At 44.6% G+C, this 24721-nt stretch overlaps 1 protein-coding gene across 4 annotated transcripts in view; it reads right to left on the bottom strand.

Annotated features, from left to right (window-relative positions):
- The window catches only part of ZNF462 (zinc finger protein 462), a 389210-nt gene that overhangs the window by 103382 nt on the left and 261107 nt on the right, over positions 1–24721 (bottom strand). For all 4 annotated transcript variants that reach the window (XM_069630823.1, XM_069630824.1, XM_069630821.1 and 1 more), the window contains 3 exons: positions 15132–15388; positions 11721–11839; positions 10865–11056 (listed from right to left, as the gene is read on the bottom strand). In XM_069630823.1, the coding sequence (XP_069486924.1) occupies positions 10865–11056; positions 11721–11839; positions 15132–15388 (568 nt within the window). The remainder of the gene's footprint in view (positions 1–10864; positions 11057–11720; positions 11840–15131; positions 15389–24721) is intronic.

Consider the following 24721-nt stretch of genomic DNA (forward strand, 5'->3'; position numbering starts at 1 on the left):
TTTTGCTAACTAAATACAATAACTGTATGTCTTTGCCTGTGCGCGAGTGCTCATTATTACCGATAACAAGGCAGAACTGTCATTAGTAGCAACCGCTCTAACAATTGTAACAGCGAACTACAAACTAAGCATTGGCCTTTGAAAAGTATTTATAAGTAATCCTATGCATGCTGGTTCAATGTACTAAGTATTCTAAGAACATCCTTGTGTAAATATAATAAACATATATTTTTATTTAACTTTATTGGTGTAAGTGTTTCTTTGAACTACTGTACTAACTGGGTTCAGTTTACTTACCTACAGCTCACATCTTCCTCTTATGATAAGCCCGACTGCTCTGCTACTGTACCAAGGTTCCATGAGTAGTACAGACTAATACTAGGAGTTGGGGACCTGTATACCATTGGGATCGTTTTATGAAGTCTTAACTCAAGTGGACTTCAGGAAAACTCCCCCAACAGGCGCCAACCCTGAGAAAGGGACGTTGCTGAGATGAGTGATGACATCACACTCAAGGAAGATCACAATTTGGTTCTAGAATGGGCTAGCCCAGCTTGGGAGCTCTACGGCCACAGACGAATGGAACCAACCTCCACAGCTGAGTCAGGGGACCCCCAACAGAAGATCCTGAGGCAGAAAGATGGTCCAAGATTTTCCAGAGAAGGGCTTGAAGAATAGGGCCCTTTGGGCAGCCACTGGGACGTTCATGGTTTGACAGACGGAGAGGCAGGGTCTTCAGTAGATTACCATGACCGTAGAGGAATAGACCTGAATGCCTACCGCAGGTCAGTGGAACGTTGTCAAGAAGTGTACACAGTGGAATGGCCCCACTGTGACTTTAGAATGAAGAGCCAGCAAGGGTGACCATACCCAAGGGTCTCTGCTTTCAGTTGAGAAGAAGTGCAGTAGGACACAAAGAGGGTAGCAGGGTCCCACAACACAGATAAATCCTTGAGGAAAGGGTCCAGCAGAGCAAACCGGAAAGACAGAAGGATGCAGTGGCTAGGTTCAGGAATCAAAGCAGCACAGTTGAGTCCTGACAGACTGAGAGCCTCCAAAAATCCTCCTGAGGAATGGATCCAGTTGCCCCTTGTCCCCAGTGGATTAGAGGAAAAGAGCACTGTTTACAGTTTCTTTCTAGTAGGTATAGAGGCAGAGCTTTGCTTTTGGATTTTCAGAGCCCGAAAAGATCGGGTCAGTCATCTCTCGGTTTCTTAAAAGATTGAAAACCATCAGTTGACAGCTTTCCTGGTGCAGAGCATTGGTTTTTTTGCAAAACCAAAGGTTATACAGTAAACCAAACTACTAATCATACCATAGACACATTCACCCAATTCAGCCTTTGGGGTCAGGCCGACCAGTGCTGGCCACCACATACAGGAATTCTCTCAGGTGAACTCAGGAGATGTGTATTCCAGAGGACCTCCTGCCAGCAAGCCCCTGTAATCACACTCATGGCCAGAGCTCAGGTCAATGATAATATCCTGCATGTTAATTCCTGGTATCCACCAAATCACACTCAAAAGCAACAAAGCACAGTTGCCTAGTTAATGGATTTCACAACACTAGAGGCTCCATTTTGGAACCTCCAAGAAAAGGCTTAATGTGAGCCAAAACGGCTTCAACTCATGTAGGCACTATATTAAAGTACACTGGCAGCTTCCATAACTAGTACAAATGTCCTTGGCGGGAACTCCTGTTCTTTGAGTGCACGAGCACCCACAAATTGTACCAAACCTACAAGAGTCTCATCCACAATGAGGCTCTGTTGGAATTCACTGTGACAAAATGGTCAGGACATCATTTAGGACGAACAAAAAGCAGAGGGGGATTCACAAAAGTGAAGAAAAGCAGACTTTCTTCATAACTATTTGTCATCCATTTTCCACCATCCCAATGTGGGTGGACAGGATAGAGACAAAATGTTAAAAATATACCAAGTGATATTCATGCGATACCACCAGCAATATACCAGTTATTCTATTAGCGTTACCACTGTATTAGTGGTAAAGCTGTAACTGGTTGGATTTTTGTGACCATCACTGGCAGTAATGACAATTACCACTACCAGTATTGAAGCAAAACAAGTCTGCCAAAGCAGTAATGAACCATTGGTGCTGATTCAGGTCTGTTTTCCAGGGTTTCCTGGGGGCTTTGGACGCCATGCAGTAAGACTGATGCCCAACGACCCGGCTCTCTGATCCTATTTGTCAAATAACAGCAAATCACTGTTATTCTGGCCCTATTTGCTGTCTGGTCTGTCCTACCTTTAGCAGGTGCCGTGTCCGTGAGGGGAGCACTGGACCTGCCACTGCTGCCGTAGGCCCAGCTGCCATTCCACGCTGGTTTGCATATAGAAATGGAAAATAGAAACCAAAATGCTGGACCAAGGTATGAAAGCTTAGTGCTGCCTACAAGCACCATGGTACACACCAAGATCAGCCAATTCAAACTCCTCCTTGGATCACCATCACATATCTGCACACCCTCACAATATACCTCACAATATATCTCATAATATATCTCACTGCAGGGCAGGAGTTAACAGGGGATGAAAATCCAAGTCCTCAGTCTAACAGTGGGTGTAGTGTAAGAAGGAGGTGATATCATGAGAAAAGGAGGAGGACTGTCAACCAGAGAAAGTTTGGAGGAGGTGGAGAGATCCGTGAGGGTTTGAAGGCAGTTGTAGAATGCAGAAAAAGTTTGGAGGAGGTTAGCAAATCGAAGATGAAACATCAGGGGATGAAAGGAGGAGACCATCAGGTGGTGGCTGGCTAAAACCATATCGAAGTGGAAAGAGGAACGTTTCAGGAAGCGCTTAGAGGTGAATACCATGAGGAGGTGGTGGGCGATTTGGAGGCACTTGTAGAGAACCAGCAGAAGGAGGCAGAGGGAGACTTTGGCTGTGAGAAAAGCGTCCAAGCAGCAGGACCCTAAAGCGGGAAGCTAGCAGAGGCCTTCTTAAAGCCTCTTTTGAAAATCAAGTGGCAAGCTACATTCATAATATTATTATTATTAATAATAATTAAGCATTTATATAGCGCTACGAACTCTCAGGTATTGGAGCACCTGGACAAATCGAGGGGGAAGGGGGCTAGGCCCAAGCAGCGCCATACCACCATAGACGCTTTCACGGCCAACGGACTCCCCAACCCTGAGGCCTCAGACACGGCATCTGTTGAGATGGAAACTGGCCCCACTGTATCGGTGGCCGAACCCAGCAATACCCAACTCCTGGAGGCCATTAAGACATTCCAAGCAACAATGGTGAACAAAATCGACGCCGTGGCCACAGATCTAGGCCTCCTACGCCAGGACGTACGCTCCTTGGCTGGTAGAACCGAATTGCTGGAGACCCAGGTACGCGAAAATACGGAAGCAAAAACCCAACTCCTACACGACGTGGATGGCCTCCAGCAGAGAGTCAAAAATTTGGAGGACAGAGCGGAGGAGGCAGAAGGGAGGGCTCGCCGCAACAACATTTGGCTTCTCGGCCTGCCGGAGGGCACTGAAGGCACGGACCCCACCAACTATGTGGAGAACCTCCTGCTGCAAGAGATCGGCGCGGAAAAGCTGTTGCAGGGCTTCTCCATAGAGAGGGCTCATAGGTCACTTGCCAAGAAACCACCACCAGGCGGTCCACCTAGGCCTATGATCGCGAAAGTACTGAACTACAGGGACCGAGAGGTCATTTTGGTGTATTCGCGATCAGGTGGCCAGATCAAGAGGAACTCTGCCAAGATCGCGATTTATCCCGATTACACCTTCCAAGTACAGATGAACAGAGCTCAGTTCATACATACGAAGGCCAGATTGAAAGCAGCAGGATTGCGATACATGCGTCTATACCCCTCAAGACTAAAGGTGATACACAACAACAGGGCCCTCCTGTTTGACACCCCGGAACAGGCACAGGACTGGATGGATGGACAGCAACTACCTGACATCGAAGACAAAAGGCGGAAGCTGCATTGAACCACCTTCCAAAAACTGCAGGAGAACTTTTCTTAACACAACTGAGTATCAGCAGAAGGGCCTAGCCTAATAAGCGGCTGATATGATCCTACTATGCGGAACGCCGAAGCAAGAGCTCCCCCAACCCCCAGGAGTTTCTTTTTTCAGGGTACGTTTACCCGCCCGTAGGGCACCCGAAGACCATGTCTGGTCCTAAGGAGCGGAAACGGGACAGTCATAACGAGGGTCACCTCGCTGGACCAGTTCTACGTTTGGGAAGTTTGTTAAAATGGAGGGAGAAACGGAGAGTTAGCACGTTGGGAAATTTGAACAAAAAACACTGAGACCTCAGGATAACTTCACGACAGATACATCATTAACAGGACCTCGACCGAGGCCGAGGAGGAGCAACGGACACCACCACACCTATGGCTGAAAGAATAAAAGTAATGACGTGGCACGTCAGAGGCATGAACAGCTTTGTGAAACAACGCCGGATACACGCATATTTGCGACAATGCAAGGTTGGAATTGCTATACTCCAGGAGACACACCTAACGAAGGAAAAACTGAAGGCGCTAGCCAAGCCATGGCGAGGGACCCTGATCGGATCCTCCTACTCCTCTTATGCAAGAGGGGTCCTGATATGGATGGACCCGACTATCCCATTCAGAGTAGTGAGTACCAAGGCGGATGACGAGGGCAGGATGGCACTTGTGCAAGGTACCATGGAAGGGAGGGAACTATGCCTGGTTAGCACTTATGCTCCTAATCATGATGCCGCCGCTTTCTTCCACTCCCTGTTTTCTCGAATGAGCCCTTATGTAAACTGCAATATGATTGGGGGGGGGGAACGATAATTGCACCCTAGATCCCCCTCAAAGACAGGTCTGATTCCAAGCACTCCCGCGCATCCCCCCCCAGCCAAAATATTGTCTAAATTAATAAGTCAGCTGTCACTATGTGATCTGTGGAGGGAACAGGGCCCTGAGCGAAGAGAATACTCCTTCTCCCCGCCACACAACGTCCACACTAGGCTGGACTATATTCTAGTCAGTCTGGGGCAGCAAGCCACGTTTTGCGACGCACAGTATTTACCAAGGGTGCGGTCATACCACTCCCCCATGTTGGCTACCTGGGAGGTACACCCGCCCAGACCCCCAATTCCCACGTGGAGACTTAGGGCCGAAGCCCTGCTCGATGCAGCCTTTCGTGAACACATAAAAAAGACAGTACCGATGAATACTGGCAAAACAACCTGGACAGCGTAGAATGTGTCAGTACCGCGTGGGAGGCATATAAGGTAGTCATGAGGGGAGAGATGATAGCTGTGGTGGGGGGCGCCCAAAGGTCCATCACGAATTCCCTGGTGGGCGCAGAAAGAGAGTTGGGGTAGCTGGAGAGCAGGGCAGATTCGACTACAGAACATCGACAGGAAATAACCAAACTGCGACAAACCTGCATGTCGCACTGGGAAACCTTGGGGAAACTAAGTTATGCTAAGCACACTGAAAGAACGCACACGCTGGGAGATAAACCCGGTAAACTCTTAGCTTGGCTTTACAAGAGGGAAACCCCTAGGACTCATACTTGCCACATACTCAGACCTGATGGCACCACAGCGCACACCCAGGCAGAGATTAACTCGGTCTTCTCCGAGTTCTATCATGACCTATACTCCAAGACCCTGCCCCCCACTGACACCGAGATCGAGGATATCCTGCATAGCATAGAGCTACCCAAAATAGATTCACAAATGGCTGAGGCCCTAGATGACCCAATCACCCCCGACGAGGTGAAAGCAATAATTAGATCCTTACCATCTGGGAAAGCACCGGGCATGGATGGCCTACCCGGGGAAGTCTATAAGTCATATGAGGAGACCCTTGTCCCACTGCTAGCGCAAGTATACAACGAGGCTTACGAACGCGGTGTCCTCCCTGACTCCATGAGAGAAGCCATAATAATCCCCTTGCTGAAGCCTGGAAAAGATGGGACGGACTGTGGGTCATATAGACCACTATCTATGTTAAATGTAGATAACAAATACTGACTGCACTCCTTGCAAATAGATTACGTAGAGTGATCCCCCTGCTGATTCACCAGGACCAAACTGGCTACGTGGCAGGGCGCTCTATCACCGAAAACTTGCGCAGGTTCCACCACATCATATACAGCACCGAGCAAGGGTCTCAGAAATATGCTGTGGCGTCACTAGACGCCACCAAGGCCTTCGATTCGGTGAGATGGGAATGGCTATACGCCACCATGGTTAGGATGGGGATCGGACCCGCCTTTCTTAAATGGACCCAATTGGTCTACACCAATCCCACTGCCAGAGTGTGCACCAATAAGACATATTCAGAGAAGTGGCCCCTTTACAGAGGCACACGGCAGGGTTGCCCACTGTCCCCTATGCTATATATTATTGCTGCCGAGCCTGTAGCTGCATATCTCCGGCAGGAGTATGGGGACGGAGGCATTGAGCTAGACGGGGAGACACACCTCGTCTCTATGTACGGAGACGACATGCTGCTGTACCTGCACAATCCTGAGCACCTCCTGTTCTACATTTTAGAGACTTTAGATTGTTTCCACAAACACATGGGCATTCAGATCAACAAAGACAAGTCTTGTCTCTACCCCCTTGCTGCATTGTATAGTGAGGAGCACAGATGCCTGCCCCCTCTAGACCTTCAATGGCAGGTGACATCCTTTAGATACTTGGGTGTTACCATACACGTAACCCTAGCACCGAACACATTCTCAACACAATTAGGGCTAAAGATGCCCTTGCAAAGTCCACGGTTTTTTGGGGTAAGCTCCCACTCTCGGTAGCGGGGCGGGCGGGTTTCCTCAAAATGGTGGCACTCCCCCGCTTATTGCATTGCTTTTCCAACGTCCCCTTTAACATCCCCCGCTCCTTTTTCAGAGACATAAACAAACTCTGTAGGGGATTCCTTTGGCAGCGAGGTAGGCACAGGGTGGCGCTGGACATTCTCCATAGACCCTATGAGAGGGGGGCATTGAAGGTCCCTAATTTCAAACTATACGACTTGGCTAGCCAACTAAGGCATGTGACGCAATGGATGGCAGATGAAACCACCTCAGACACCCGACTTCTCCAACCAGCTCTGCCTCGACTGTTACTCCGACACTTACTATGAGTTGAGAAGGGGGCTCTGAGACATTACCCATACCTGGTCAGGCTTGGAACCCAGCTCTGGAAGCGGGCCTGTAAAACAGTGGGGGCGACAGACCTGTATTCCCCGCAGATCCCCATTGCGGCAGTCATGACTAAGCTCTCATGGGGACACACAGAAACACGCACCCAGTGGGAACCCTATGAGGTGGCAGTATTAGGAGCCCTCACTTACGAACAGGAGCTCATGACGTTCACCGACCTCAGCGAGTCCAAAGGCCTGCCCACAGGCCAGTTTTTGCTCCACGGAGCAGTAACACAGGCCATGAAGAACAGATGGCCGCAGGCCACCGACCAAGTAATTGAGAACGAAATCATTGAGTCAATGCTGGACACTGCTGAGGGGGGCCACGCAACCTCCAGACTATACAAAGCCCTACTGCAGGGCATGACCAAGAATGAACTTAAATGCAACGAGAGGTGGGGGAGGGAGTTGGGCCTTGAATTTGAGGACAAAGCAGGGGAGAGAATAACCCATTACCATAAAAAAAAATCTCTAGAAATGCCTGTCTCCAACGCATCCACCTGTACATTACCAAGAGGGCCTACCTTACACCTGGCGCCATATCGAGGTTCAAAGGAGCCACAACCCAGACATGCCCCAAATGCAACGAGCCGAGGGCAGGAATGACACACATGTTCTGGGGCTGTCCGATGGTCCAGAGGTTGTGGGCCCAGGTGAGAGAGGGTAGCAAACGCGGAGATTGAAGTGGAAATTCACGAGCCAGCAGCCTGCATTTTGGGAAGTTGCAAGCGAAACAGTAAGAATAAGCCCCTAAATAAACTCATTGACTTGATATACATAACAGCGAAAAGACGCATAGCCATGGGATGGAAAAGCGCCAGAGGCCTTAGCGAGGCCCTTTGGTGGGGTGACCTCAAAATGTGGATAGCCGCTTAGACCGCGGCCTGGGAGACAGCGATTCAGGTACAGAGGCTGGACTGCAGTGATTAACTACACCGTTGGGTGGCGTTAACAGCGCCATTGCTCCATCCAGCAGCTCAAGACAGCGCCTCGGTCAGTACGGACAGTCCCGGCCTGGCACGAGGTCCAGAAGAAGACTGTGGATGTAACTGAGGTCTCGGAGGGAGGGGGGTGGGGCGGGAGGGTTGGGAATGTTATATTATGTTGTTTTTTGAATTATGCATACTGCATTGACTAATCAATGATCCTTTGTTTGTTACTATTTGTTGAAAACCCAATAAAGAAATTAAAAAAAAATTAAAAAACAAAAAGCGTGTGAAGGAGGCAGGAATTCCTTAAACCTCTAACTGAAGGGGACAAGATTCAGGAAATAGGTTAAAAGGGTGCAGGAGCCCCTTTAGCCCGGGCCGAGAATCTTGGAAGAGGAGACTCTACCATATACACAGAGAATTGTGGAGGAAATCCATAAGCGCAACGTTGAGTCTCAGGGAGAACTTCCTGAGAAGGAAATCTGATCAAGGGTCCAATAACACCTTTAAACCCAGATTTTGTTTAGTAAGTCAGAGGAAGTCTCAATTAGTTCGAGTTACTGTTATAGTGCCTTGTTTGCAGTTTTGCCCAGCCTGTTATCAGAAGAAAAATAAAGGAACTTAGTTTAACTCTTATTGTGCGTCTTGTCCTAGATATTGATCCCCCTCACCCTTCTGACAGTACCTAGATACAAATCTATGACAGAATGCCTTTTCACACATATGTAGGTATATTTCAGGGTCTAACACGATCAAGATCTACTGGGCTTTGGGAATGCAGGTAGCTCCTTCTCCTTTTTACAGGCCGATTCTCCTGACCTAACACAGCTGAGTGCCACTGAATATGCATTTCAAACGTGGTGGATTAGATTTATGCAGGAGGCAACGAGATGTGGCTTTTACTATTAGCAGCATGCTGATATACTTGAAACAGTCAAAGGTGTATCCGATTGCAAAGATCTAATCCAGTGGACGGAAAATATGTGTTCAATGTTGTGGTCAATATTACCTTAATTACACGGAATGTGATAAGGATGCATCACAGATTTATTAGTGATCCATATTAAAGAGATTTGAGGACAATGGAGGCTCTGAGCACTGCTAGCTCTAGAGATGTGGCATTAATCAGCTATTTGCGGCAGTAGGAATAAAGTTATTTAGGTGGGTTCTTCTATACAGAGGGGCAGGCGTATCAATTCTACAGATGCACAAAACCAGTCCCTCTGCCAAGATCTACCCTATAGGAACCTGCATAAAGGTTGGATGCAGATATGCCTACCCCCAGGAGCTAATCCTCAACAGGGAAAGGCATGTACAAAGCCCTGGCATAAGCTGCAATCTGGCACGGAGATGGGAGACCTTTCTGGAGCTCTGTAAGATATTCTGGATCTTGTCAAGCACATTCAAATGGGTGGGATGCAAAGAGCAGAACTGATTTTGATGACTTGCAGTAACTACTGCTGCTACTGTGAGTCAATGTTGGACTTCTTCAGTAATGTGATACGAAAAATTAATGACAGATGAAAGATAGAGTCCAAGAATCAGACATATCTGGCTGTTATCTTAGTAGCTCTGGGTACGATCAGAAGTCAGGAAAGCATTCAAATAAGTCTATATCACTCTACATGGGCAGTTGGCTTTTTATCAATGGATAAGATGCAATGAAATGCTGCCTTTACTGCAGTGTAAACATACCTTCTGCAAGAGTGTCTGAAAGCATTGGGTTATCTGTTACTACTACTAGTAAACTTAATTACACTATCAGGGAGGAGGGTAATATTTAAGAGGTACGGTGTAGCTCAGGTCGCATAGGGTGACAGTATGTGCTATGCAGGCATTTGGCAATGCCATTGGCACAACTGAACATTGAAATTGCAAGTTCTACAGCGAATAATGGTAGACCTATGGAATGCCAGCATGATGGCATTAAGAAGAGACACTTCTCAAAGGGAAGAAAGGCATTGAGAGGAGGGACTAATGATTTTGCAGTAGTCTACACTTCGCAAAAGAATAGAGCATTCAGGAGGATTTTTGCTATATGAAATGTGGGGCGGAGTCAGAATCTTGCATGTGTGCAACAGCTGATATTAGTTAGATAATGCAGAGGTGGCATCAATTGAAAACCTAATTTTGCAGTTACAGTGAATCCCAACATCATGGGAGGAAAGGTTGGGGAGAATAAGTTAAGAGGAAATGTGAAGGAGGTGGTATGGATTTGGTGGCAAATGTTGAGGGAAAATGGAGAATTCTGGCATTTGCCGGCGTGGCAATTGTTGGCAGAAAGGCAGGTTACAATGTGTGTTTAGAGTGATTTAGTGACAGTGGGAATGGAGAAAAAGGTGACAAGTAGTAGGAAAAGGGAGCAGATTACAGAGCTTTCTACGATTATCTCCAGCAAAGTTGGTCAGACACCAGAGTGTGTAGTAGAACTGGTCTGAAATAAAGGTGGACAAGACAGTGTAGTACAAATAATACCCCTAGGCACACAATGGTTTCAGAAGTAGGCCTTGTGGAAAATATTGGGTATGGCCAACAAGGCAAGAGGCTATTAATTAACAAATGTAAGCCCCATGAGATTTAAAATGAAGCTTGTATGTAACATAACTCTGGCTACTCTATGACAGGGAGTGCCTCTTAAATTTATAAAATCACCACATGGTTAGTTTATCAACTAAACCCGAGGAAACTGTTACAGTACTGAACACAGAACTACTTTATAAAGATATGCAGACAGGCCTTGTCGCTGCTCCTTACCTTCACATTTCTCATCATCATCATCTACACCATCAAGGAATGTGCCTTCTTGGTTGTCAGAGGACATCTGGTGGTAAGTGCGCATTCGTGGCAAAGTCAGCGTTTTCCCATGTATTTTCAGAGAGTGTTCCTTTAGTTGGCTGATTGTCATAGTGGAAAAGGAACACTGGGAGCATTTGTAAGCGTGTTCACCTGAGAGAGAGAGAAAAGAGAAGCCAGAACAGCGTGATGTCAGGGTCCCAACAGTGAGAAAATGCACATGACTACACCTAATATTACACTACATGCTACACCAATCCAGTTCATTTTACACATATTCATGCTACACAGTAAGAACAGCCATAATTGTCTATTAATGTCCATATTCTTACACTGTCATATTCGACCTATTTGAGAGAATAAAACAAATTCACATCAACTGCCAGGCTATTGAACCCAAGATTCCCATATTCATAAGTTTTAATCTTTGTAAAAGTTTGCACGTTGTTTGTAAGAGATAGACAGATCCAACTGTCAAGTATCATGAAATGAATACAATAAAATGCATATGTGTGTGTAGGTAATGCAAAATTAAGTACCAATAGGACTACAAACATCTGGTCAAACACACGCTGCAGAGATGGAAGACTTACATTACATAGAGACTAAAGCTTAACTGGTAAACATCCCCAAGGACTGGCACGTTCACTGAGAAACATAACTAGTTTGTCAACTTTCACCATCTGCTTTAGATGACAAGAAAACACCCAAACTCCCTGTCGTGTTGCCACCATAAGCATCACATCATAACTATTAGCTACGTCCAAATTTAAACAAGTATAAACCTAAGCATTTCGCACCTTATCGGAACACTTACCAGGATGAGCTTTAAGAACATGAGTCTTCAGTCTACTATTGTACGATGACTTAAATGGGCAGAGTTTGCAGCGGAATGGCTTGTGATGTCCATGATGAGTTTGCATGTGGCGTTCCAAACTACAATGTAAGCAGAGAAGCTAATGTTACAGAAGTATTGTGCTTTGCACTATAACACACCTGCATCTTCTATCTTCTGGCAGCCAGCGACACTGTTTTTGCAAATACCCCTCTTTCTTAGCTCATGTGTGCTTTTAAAGTTAGACTAACGATAAAAACACCACAGCCATAAAGAAAAAAACCTGTTCTAGATGGTAGAATGAAGCATCAATGCAATTAAGATGGATTCTGGGTGGCCACCCTATTATGGTGAACAGGAAGGCACTGAGAACTAGCCAAACACAACATAGGTAAGGTAGCAGAGCGGCAGGGCTTAATCTCAGGAGGGCTGTGAGCATGGTCTGGGGCTACAACAAGTCCACACAGAACACCAGAAATAATTCAAGTTAGACAGGCAAGTACACAAATATACAATGATTTATTAGACCTTTAAAATACACACCAAGCAAGTATAACCACTAGTTAAATATTGTCACACACTTTCTATACAAACAGAAACACACATTCACAGTTCAGAGAAGAAAGAAAGCATACACTTCAATAACCAGTGAAACACCAGCAAGTACTTGCATGCATGAGATTCAGGAACAACTAACACTAAACACTTACACCCCTAACACTTAATAAATGCAAGCCTAACATGTTTGGGGCATTGCATCTTAACTTCATCAGTTCCAAAGTAATACTTCACAGGTAGGTTGATTAAGAGATTTGGAAGGTGCCAGTGGTTATGATCCAAAAGTAAAAAAGGAAATTTAAGTTCAGGTAAGTAAACCAGATCTCACTCGCTAGGATAGGCCTAGGAAGGCTAGGAAAGGATCATTGACCAGGCCTCCACCGACCCATGTCAGGAAAGAGTAGTTTAGAGACAGGACTTTTACGCCCATGTAACCCTATGGAGAAAAGGGGGTGAAAAAAACTGCTATGTTAACTTAACCCCTTGGCGCAGATTTCTCAAGAGACCACCGCTGAGGTATCGGAATCTGTTAAAGACACAATCTTCTATGCTTGGTCTGGTCGAGGAAGGCCCAGGAGTCAAAAGGATTTAGTTTGGGTTGGTCGTGGTGCTTATGAAATCGGTTCCAGACACCTTCCTGCTGAACATCTAAACAAAGACAATATGAAGACTTCTGCGATGCAGGCGACTGCAGGACACCTCTTGGATGCAAAGAAAATGGATTGCAATGGGAGTCACTACGGTCAGATGGTGACATGAGATCTTCAAGGGACGTACAAAGGAGCAGGTCTTGCAAGGCTGCCATTGATGCAAGAAGGCTGAAAATGCAGGAGCAGGTGTTGTGTTGTACCAGTTGAAGATTCTCCAAAATCCAAGGATGCATTTGACAGCTGCAGAGAGAAAGCTGGTCAGTCCACTGGTTGGTCCAGGGACACTTCCGAAGGCTCAGGAGGTACAGATGCTCGGGCAGGGACCGAGACTGGTTGTTTTCAACGGTCCAGGGGTATTCATGGGAACAGGAAGACGAGCAGGGCTTCACCAGGCCTTTACTGGAGTTGGTGCTGGTCAGCTGCTGGGGTCCTCCATGGGCTCCTCTTCTTAGTAGAGGACTTGCCTCCAGCTGTGATCTCAAGACTAGGGGTCCTTTTATCCAATATCTGGACTGGAAACTCGCCCAGGTCCACCAATGGTAAGGATCTGCACCATTCAAACGGCCAGTGGCTATCCAGTTACAGATCAACGTCCACCAGCTATGGATAGCCACTGGCCACCACATCGTCCCAGCAACAGACATTCAGGCACCTGGATGTGCACTGGGACAAGACAGTACCCAGCCCCCACATCCGGACTCATACACAAACCGCCTCCTGGCCAGGGAAAGGAGCAGGTCAGTCCACCGGTTGGTCCAGGGACACTTCCCTGGGAAAGGGCATTCCACATGTGGCATTTCCAGGCAGGAAGAAGGTCAAAGGACGAGCAACCATTCAGGGCACGGCCAACTTTAGTAGCCCTTTGCAGTAAATGAAAAGTGAACGAGTAAAAAGTATAAAACCCGGTAGAAAAATATCTGCTGCCACAATTAATTCTAGGCACAATGTAAAAGTATTAAGGCCACTAAAGAAAAGGCTATGAGGATACAAAGTATCCTAACCACACTTGTCTTGGGAGGATAGCTCAGCGGCAACATGCTCGCCTTGGAAGCAAGACGACACAGAGTAACACAGGTTCGGTCCGCGCTTAGAAACCTCTTGGTATTAAGCGCATTATAAATAACCTATGATATCATATATCGCTTCACTTTACGGTGAATACAAGTAATTCAAAGAGAGACCCAAACTCTCAGTACTGATATTCTTATGGACTAAGCAGTTTTCCCATAGGAATTGGCCAAAAGACAAGGGAAGTAAAGCAGAAGGCTTTACATACCTCCAAGAAGTCAGGTCAGGAGCCTAAACAAAGCAAAAAGAAAAAGGTGTCCCATAGAAGTGTATAGGAGGAAAGCCTATAGGAGGAAAGCAGCAAAAAGAACATCTTTCCTAAGAGATGCACACGAATATTAAGTAAATTACTAAATGGCTTATAGTAACTAGAGGGGTTTCTTTACAACCCAAGATTTCAAAGGCATAGTTACACATTGCAATGAAGAGGAATCTGAGTACTGTGGTGGTATGAAAAGCCTCGATCCTGAGAAGAGGTATACCCACTGCTGAAATTCCAAGGTATGGCCAACTACAAAACATTGTTTATCAACATGAAAACAGTAGGGCCGGGCTTTCAAACCTGATGAATGACAAAATGCAGACATGTATTCAAGAAAGTTTCATTGTAAATGTACGGCAGAAATATATATGATCTGGTCATTGTCACAGCAGCCATGACATCTCAAATCAGGGGGAAATGGGACTGAATGCGCCAGGAATCATTTATACTCCATGCCTATATTTTCTGATTCCTATGAGATCACAATGAACCCCTACAGTAGATGCCAAATATACAGAGCCAACGTTGCAGTCCGGGGCAATTCAACACAATCAGTTGACCATAAGCAAGACTTCAGTTTGTACCTTGAGCTAGGTTTAAATGCACAGGAAAGGGACAGTCTGACAGCTATCTAGCATCATCCTTCAAGAGTCCGCCTGCACCTGTCTATTACTTGCAATCCATTGCTTTACAGTCACCCATGTCTGGGAAGTATAAGATTCACAATCAATGAAACATGCCCACATGTATTATGGTTACATAGAAAGGGAGAGGGCAGTTCTAGTTTATACCATGAGATCACAGCTATGCACACATTATGGCGTCCACAGTGTATCATTTGTCACCAAAACCTACTTGTGCCTGAAAGCGGAGACAAAGGAGCAGTACTGGCAGCTGTACTTGTCTTCACGGTTAAACATTGCCAATGCCAAGTGACTCCTCTCATGGGAGCGCAACCCCTGCATGGACATTAGTACTCTGTCACACTGGGAGCAGGGGTAGCCGTCGTGTCGCCGTTCCTCCACCGGGCTTTCGATATCCTCATTTGCTTCAGCCGAGGCCTCAAGTTCTTTAGCAAGCTCTGCATCCAGAAAATCTGAGCCTTCAAAGTCCTGCAAAAAAATAAAAAAAATAAAACTCAACAGTTTTGTCTGGTTTTACTAACAGCCTAAAGCCCGAGCTCTCATTCTACAGATTACTCATGCATATCTCAAAGTAATATAATACTGCGCCTGCAAATTACAAAATACATATCAAAACCAAGTTCAGTCACTGAAAAAGGGATGATTGCAACAGAACTGTAATGGGGAACTTCTGCTCCTGAAATACCCACTCAATTTACTTTAAAGAGGAGCAGCAAATGACTGCAACTGCAGCGGACGCCACACAAGCAGGCATTGCTCTACAACAAAAATACGTTGGGCTTCAGCGTAGACATCAATTTAGCAGGTACTGGTCCCCTGTGTCACAGACTGTGCAGACCAAGCATGGAAGGGTCTATATGGGCACGCTTTAGTGTTATGGGCATTTATGAAGCAGATTGGGCACATTCTACCCTTGTGCTGTGCGTAGTTCCCCAACCACTTTATTCATGTTATTTAGTGAAAATAAGGTCTTTAAGCTGTTTCATTGGACTGTTTTGAGAAGAAAGGTAGCCAAAAGGGGGAAACTAAGAGCGTTCTAGAGTTTGAATGCAAGACGGGAACATATCTGCCACTGTATGTCCTTTTTTAGTTTTAGCTATTAGGTGGAGTTTGCGCCACAAGTAAGCCGGAACTATTACATTAGAGTACAGCTAGAGAGAAATGGCAGATGAGGAGCCACACATAGCTTATAGCTGTTCTTCGGTTATTTAGCCACCCATTGACTGCCTATTGCCATATATATATAAAGAAATGCCACTGAGAACAGCTACCCGCCTACACACGGCCTGAGTGTGTCTAGTTGCAACAAGTGCTATCAACCATGTAAGTCAATCGATCAAAACATGAAAAATAGTGATAAACATATTTTAATTTGTAAGTATAAAAACACTCAAAATATTTCATAAAAAAGACAAAAATGCATTTTGTTTACACGAAACATCACATAAAAAGTACACAATTTATGAAAATCGATATTTTCTAACAAACCAACCCTAACAAGATTATTAAATTGAAACAATATTGTGAGGTTAGTAAGAATGTGAGGTAGACATGTTGCTATTACTTATATCCTCAATTAATTATTCATTTGTCCTCGACTCCGTCGACACAGAAAAATGTGTTTCTGAGTTCTAGCAGCAATTTTAGACAACACTCTATAGGTGGCTTGAACTGCTATGGGATGTGTGCTGGACCCGTCTTCAGGACGTTAAGTAATGGCATCAATCTTTAAAATCCATTCTGCATGTTATATGTCCTCTAAATAGTGGCTACAGTGATATGGCATTACAAATTATAGTAGCCCACTCTCATATTTTTTCCTCAAATGGAATTAAATGTTCATGCTTTTGTTTTCTGTAATCATGAGCTTCACTACACTTATTTTTGCTCATCTGTCATGAGGAAACGTACATGTCCTTTAGGTTGTAAGTAAAGGGAAACATGGTTTCCTTAGTCTTGTTACCTTGTTACTACTTTTAGTAACTTGTGATCACGTGGTCATTTTTTAACATTGTTCAATGCATCTTACAATGCAGTACAATGGGGTACACTTTGTTTTGCCCTAGACTAACACTCAGAGGATTTTTGGTTTCTCTAGGTGCACTAGAGGGAAAACCGGTGGCAGCAGTTACTTGTTGCTATTTTTGTGGTATTTCGTTTTAGCCTTACTGCGTTTGGCTACTAACTGTGGCTAGTGGTCAAACATGGCCATGCCACAAGGTTTTTCACTTGTCCTTTGGCCATCTTTTGTTCTACCCCTCTTCATGGCCTGTGAGGCCAGGAGAATCCTTTTATGGACTTCCAGTGCCTGGGAAAGCAGAGGCTTTTGGCAGGCTACTGCAGGGCTATGTGCGTTTGCTGCAGGAAGTGGGCTGTCTGGTCCCAATCCACAAATGGGTATCAGTGTCTGAGTGGTATGCATGAGTTTTTCCGCCAGTGGTCCTGATTGGACCACTGCTGGGGTGTGTGTGTAGGCCGGATCCGTCATTGGCTAGTGGGAGTTTCAGCTCTTATCTGGCTTTTAGGATAAGACGAGGGCCCCTGCACCCACTCTGGAGAGATCCTGTAAGAAACCGAAGGAGCCAAGACTCCTATCCAGCTTCAAGACCCGCAAGGAGACCGGAGACCCATTTGAAGAATGCCTGGCGACCAACTTCTGCTGCTGTCCTGTAAGATCCCTGTCTTGTAGGTGACCTTCAGCAGTCCTGCAAAGGAGCTGCGACCCTTGGAGTGGAGGGAGCATCCATTTGCAACATCAGCTCAGAGTCTTACGAAGAAGAGCCTTTGGAAGTGCCCCTGGAACATCCAGAGGCTGACGACCTCTGAGTTTGGGCTACCGTGCTACAGACGTCGCTGTTCCGAGGCCTTGAACTTGGGGGGAGGGGGGTTCTTTGGTTTGTGGAACAAGATGTACCTCTGAAAAATGTCGTGGTCTTAGCATTAAGGGGACCCGAGATAGGCAAAGTCTGACACAGCAAGTGAATCCCTTTGCGTTGCGGTGCAATCGGTGGCCGTTGTGCGAAACTGCTTACCTGCATCCAGTCCTGTCCTGAGAGGTGCCCTGCATCGAGTTCTTTTGCATTTTCAAACTGGAAAACCCTGCATCAGCATTAGTCGTGACCGGAGAAGTGCTCGAAACTGCAACACCTGTGGATAAAGTGCTGAGGCTCACGGCAGGAAAAGCGACCGTGGCCCCTCTTCAGCACAAGTGCCAATTCCAATGAAGAATCAGAGTATGGGGGATGAGTTGTAGCGATACTTGCACCCGTATATCTCTCTAAAAGTGATAACTTTGATAAACTTTTGTATTACTTTTGCTTTGCCACTGCATGTTCACACAAACATGTGTTGGGGACACGTTTGTTAGTTATATTAACTTGTCCCCCAACACTTGGAACTGTTCATTGGACCCCTGAGACTAGACTGTACGGACCTTTGCTGAACCTTTGGGCACAAGGGCCCACACATCTTAGGGATGATCTCTGAAGATAGGATTGTAACTCTGTGGACCTGTAGTGCTTATACCAATCTGTACCTAAATGTTCAGGGGTTTGCTATGCAGTTTGCCCTACTCCAGTGATTGTGTATATGTATCTATCATTAGTGTTGTGTTATATTATTACTGATTTGTAGTCATTTTGTTATTTGGCCATACATAAAGAAGTATTTTTATACCGGTTTGTCTAAGAGTGTTCCTCGACTGTTTCACTGTGTGTACTCATTGTGGACCCCTTACAAGCTCACCACTTCTTGGGACTGAGCCTAGACCACTTGCCTTGCTACCTTGAACTGCTTTGAGTACAGCTCTCAAAGTTGTTCCTGTCACAATACTATGTTGGCCTTGTATACATCTGTCCACCAGTATAGAAAATCTGTCATAACAATATCCTTATTAAAAGTCACAGAAAGGCATTCTGCACACATTTAGGTTGGCACGAAAGATGGTGAGGCCCAGGTTCCCTCCCATGGCATAGCCCAGGTGGGAGTATGCACTATTATTTTTTACAGACTGTAGGGCTAAAGGACACATTCGATGAGGGAACTAAATCACCAAAATGTAATACAGGGGCCCAGTTTGAAAGGTTATCTTTTTATTTTTAAAGAAAGCTACATCGAATGAGAAAATCACATCCTAGAGCATTCTTTCAATGTGCACAATATCCACTATTTCAACATGGCAATATTTGTTCACGGGCCAAGACGCATATTCAGTGGGTTCTTTTAACAACATTTTGCATACATGGATATCAGTTAATTCTTGTTGTACTTCTAACCGGTTATATGTAACTATTTCATAAATGGACACTGGGTCACTTTATCTTGTAGATGAAAATGTTTACGTTAATGTATAGAACAATGAGTGAGTCATTTGGTTTGCACTAATATTTGTTCATGGGTTTATTTTAAACAATGTATGCTGAGCATGGACTTGCTTTTACTGTCTCTATTCTATACATCATCACTACTTTCTTTTGGTCAATTGCATATGTAAATGTATTTCCTTTTATAATGCTTTTTTGGAAGGATGGTGCCTAATTACTTATTTCTGAATAGTCTCTAAAACTCCATTTACCCATGGACATGTATCCTACTGTACAGCATGTAGCCAATTTAGAAATGTTATATTTTCTTTTCACAGAAAATATGAGGTTTAACCAATATTGGGTTTGACCGCCGTTCTTCACCTGGACTGATGTTACAATGCAAGGGCCATTATTTTAGTTGCAGACAAAATGGTCTATGCTCCCCTATGACAGATGTGGGATTGAGTTCTAGGATTCTAGAACCCTTCTCGACAAATCGCTTGGTTACAAACATAGGATGGCTATAGCTTTTTATACTATTAGGGTGTTAGGCTTTCACTGAATACAGAAGGACATCCTATCTCTTTTTTCTTTCATCTCGGTTCTGTGAGGAGTCAGAAATGAGAGTCGGACCCAAGATTGTCATGTTTTTACCAAAGATATATATTCTTTTTAAAAGGATTTAAAAATGCCTTTTTGATCCTATGCTTAAGAGGAGTTTCCCTGCATATAAATCAAAACGAAGGATCTGTCTGTGTACGGATATCAGTAACTGAAAAACTGTCCAAAACATCCTATCCTGAACCTCAGACTATAGACAAAGGACAATGTGTAAGGAAAATATCTTCAACTGGCCAAAAAGAATTCACTACCCCTACCTTAAGTCCCTGAGAAACACAGGGTTAAATCCAAGCTAATCTTGTGCAATTTTAAGATTACTTATACCACACGCAATATTCATTGAAAAATTCATTTTATTGCTGGAGCATTTTATGCCCAGAGTAAAAAAGGCTCGCAAGTGCCTATATATGTAAAAAACAAAAACTGTGCTAATCACTTACACTCTAACTGGTGTCTTCACACCAAACCTTTCACGATTAAAAAATACATAGAGAAAGGAAAAAAATGGGAAAAACCAGTATGTAATACTGTAAATATAGACATATATAATCAAACAGAGGGATCAGGCATATTTGATCCTACCAAATATAATGTGTACCTCATAGGTTTAACAGGAGCGGTTGATCATTCGTGTGATCCTATATTTCATTTACTAACCACTCTATTTTGTTTGGCCACGTCGATGTAGGGCAAAAGGGGTTACTTTATAAACACCAAATACCCTATATTAAATTGTTACCGTGAGAGATAGGAAACAAAGCTATACAGGGTTCATATTGGCAAGTCGACATATGTTTCGGCCTTTCTGACTCATACGGTGCACTCTCGGTGCCGTTGGTTCTGTTGGTGTTAATGGCCGTCTTCAGGACGTAAATATCTAGTATTTTCAGTACTTAATACGTTCCCATTGGTTTGTTGTCTGTGTTTAACTCTATTTCTTTGAGACGTTGTAGGTCACTTTATAAGTATTTTCATCTGGCTCCTTGACGGATGCCAAGCATACAGTGCGAGTTCATTCACCGTATCTTTTTTTTGTTTTCGTGTCATGGAAACATAATCCATCTCTCTTTTACCTGCTTCTGATTGAATCCCTGTCTGGTTATCTTTGCCCACTTAACCTACTTCTGCCCCTCTATCCCTTTTAATCTGCAGATTACAGTATGGATGCCCCTGCCGTGCAGGCGCGGGGGGTTGGGGCAATACACCAACTTCCAGGAACCCCTCTGCACTCAGACCACCAAGGTGGTGAATTTGGTGCAGCGCAAATGCTTTATCAAATAACATCCTTTTTGTTATATTGGAACAAAAGTTAATTCAAGTTTAGTGTTGTCTTTATAAAAAATGACCTTATTGCAGTTTAAAATATTTCACTGTACACGTTCTAGAAAAGTGCGCCTGTCTTAAGAGCAAATAAATATACTCGAGCACCTATGATATGAAGAACTGAACAATGTAACCAGCACCAGGGCACATATCTCTTGCAGTATACAATCCATGTGCAGATTCCGTTTCAAACGGTTTACTGGTGTATTTGATGAAATGGAGCGACTGTGTTGGAGATCCCCTCTAAGTACTGAAAGACAAACTATGGACAAATAATGAAGATAACAAATCCAGAGGTTAAGCAGTTTTGGCCCTGATTTGTGGCCATGGTCCAGGATAGGAGCGTGCCTCCTCTATCGCAGACCCGGGGCAATCCCCAAGGGAACCAACAACTCACACCCCTCACGCCAGCTGTACAGGGTGGGGCTCTGCACCTGCAAAATAAATCCTCTGTTAGCAGGAGATGGGCTACTCGCTGAGTCGTTAACTCCTTCACACAGAGACACTAAGGTGGATTTTGTTATTCATATTTATGAAAAACAAAAATTTCTTATCCAGCATTCATACCTTTCCAATTACTAATCCCCCTTCCAAGTTCCCCCTGGCATAAGCTCTTTCTCTGCCCCATCAGCCCACCCTCCCTTGGAGGAGTCACAGGCAGACCGACATGGTGGAACAGATCCCTACTCTACCCCTGGTACCACCCTCTGTAAAGGGAATCCAAAGGATGGCCTCAATGGGTGGTCCCATCCCCTAGGCAGCCTCTAGCAGGCCACCACTTACCGTACTTGCCTCACACCAGGGTACAAACGTCCTCTATACCTCCTACCCCTTATCTACTTAATTCTATATACATTCTCCTAGTTACTCCTATACTCAAACCTTAACCTACCCTACTTATGCTTGGCCTGTGTGCTGCAGTCCATAGAGCAGCCCAAGTCCTTCTGGTCCGTTTCCCCTCTCTACACTTTGTTCAAAACTCTGTCGAGGGGCGAGCAGACTTCACCTCCCGGGACACTTGGCATACGCGGCTGGGGAGGGGACTTTTCCGCAGGGCCCACCTCGCCGGCCACGAGGCAGGCCATCACAGTGCATGACTGTCGCTCCATTCAGCCCGTGCGGCTCGGGCAAAATTTGTGTTTCTCACTGCCCAAATGGGAGGCTTTGCCATATATGGGTTCCCCAAGCGAACTCTGCCTTGGGACTGTTCCAGAACCTCAAGGATGAAACTAGGCAAGGCTAAAACATGTATGGGCTGCTTGTGCGCCTGTGAAGATGGGACATGACCTGCCAGTTTGGGTTGGGCAGCTCCCTTCCAGGGCGAGTCAAGATGTGTTTGAACATGGTTGCTCTTCTTCTGTAATGTAATGTAATTGGATCATACACAGCACAACCTCACTATAACTTTGAGTCCTATTTTGACGTACTGTCAGTGCACAGCATTTTCGCCCAGCACTTTATTTGATCAACTTTCAAACAACGGCAGAATTGAACCTTGCCTAGCTGAGCAATTCTGAAGATGTCCGTGACCTGCAACAGCACATTGACTTTCCATGGGTTTAGAAAAGGGGAAGACCCTCCTATCAGGGACTGATTCAAGACTCAAGGACTTATGTCTAAAAGAAAATACCCCATGCTTAAAATCACACATTCCAATGCCTACAGTTGAAATAATAATAACTAAATACTGGCTTCAAAATTAAAGGTGTTAAGGAAAGAATTACTTGCTGGTCTAACATTGGCCGTACTGACTGAGAACTAAGACAACACTGGTTTTAACATGGCACTATATGGAAAAGACTTGGTCAGTTATGAGATGTGGGATGCTGCTACTTCATGGATGGCAGAAGCATGCTGCACTGCTGAACATTGCATTCTAAATTGACAGTGGAAAGGTTAGCGAACAAAATTACTTTTCCATAATGGGGATTATAAAATTATGCAGGTAGCATGTGTTGTAGAATTTGGTGTTAAGCTGACACAAGAGTTCTGTCCCCTATCACTTCTTATTCAACATGTACATGCCTACCAGAGAGAAAAATTATATCACTTATAATAATTTAAGGGGACAGGGTTTTGTTGAACTGTATACAGAACAGAAGGGGCCACTCCTGAAGTCAAGCTACAAAGTCTGTACATTAAACTGCTTTACTTTAACCCATGTCTGCCCTCATCATTGGTAAGCAATTTATTTTTGTATTCCTTTAGAAATATGCCCTATCATATCTATTGAAATGCCTCATTCCAATCGATTTAGGACACATGGTGCAGAAATTCAACAGCTACACTAGGGGTTCAGAGGACTTTGTTCTTAAAGCACTTGGTAAGCAGTGGGCCGTGTGTGCTCTTGGTTTAGTATATGTGTTACAAGAGGAGCAGCCACACGTGGCCTGTGTGATGTGGTAACTGAGGTTACATTATTTTTCTTGGCTGGGAGTTCTACATTTTCCAACTTGGAATACATCTTTGGATCCTGCTCGTCTTTTATGATATTGAAAACCAACCCAGCCCTTGACATGTGGCTATGAAAAACAACTAAGGACCACCAAAATAATTGTATTGCTCCTCCTTTCAAAATGTTTAAGGAAAGAGGGACTGCAAAAAATAAAAAATTAAAAAAAACTTCTCTACTGGAGAATCCTCAAATGGAATTCTGAAAGAACCCAGAAGTGATCCGTTGCAGTTCATACTTACGCTTTCAAAAAATGTTTGTCCAAGTGCATTCAAATACATGTACTCCTTCAAACTCATCATTTTTTTATACCAGAAATTGAAGTGTTTTGCATTACAACATTTTTTGTCCCCCCAAGTTTCCAGAAACTGACCTGCACAAAGAAATGTCAAGTAAAAAGAGAAAGAATTACATCACTATCTGTAAAGTAACATACACACTTATTTGGGGCTCAAATGTTTTTACAGAAACATTACCCACTTTATCATAGACATGAAGTGAACAAAACAATTCCCCTTGTGAAATCATATAGCCACTTTGCTTACTTTAGGGACTTATTTAACAATGAAAGGAAAAGTGTGGATAACTCTTCGAGCAGCCTCAGCTCAGCCCTTTAAAGCACATGGGCTCTGGTAGTGAATGTATCTAAATGTGCACCGTTGTCAATGGTCTCACATCACATGGCTGCAGCAGAAAGCACGAGAATGACTTGGTGTTCAATGCCTTCTATTAGACGTTTTCAATGAAAACAAGAAAATATGTTATTCAGCTCAGGATAAGGTTACAAATCTAGTTGTCTAATGATTAAGACCAATTTTATGAATTTCATTGGTGTGTCTAAACTATACAACTAAAGTGTGCATGGTTACATAAAGATTTTCACAAATCAGTCAGACAAAAAGTTCAACATGTTGACTTGTGTGAGTGGTAAGCTTTAGGTCGGAGACCATTTAAGGGCGATTGGTTCATACTTCAATTTGGTCTGCTTTAAAGCTATGAATGGTACTGGTGTTCACACCCCCAGACCCTCCAGGCGGCAACTCGCCCCCCGACCCCACTGGAGCTAACCCTCATGGACCTGCCGGCTAGAGGAAGAACTTC

Source organism: Ambystoma mexicanum, chromosome 6q (assembly GCF_040938575.1).
Source record: "Ambystoma mexicanum isolate Mex_15411 chromosome 6q, UKY_AmexF1_1, whole genome shotgun sequence".
NCBI lineage: Eukaryota > Metazoa > Chordata > Amphibia > Caudata > Ambystomatidae > Ambystoma > Ambystoma mexicanum.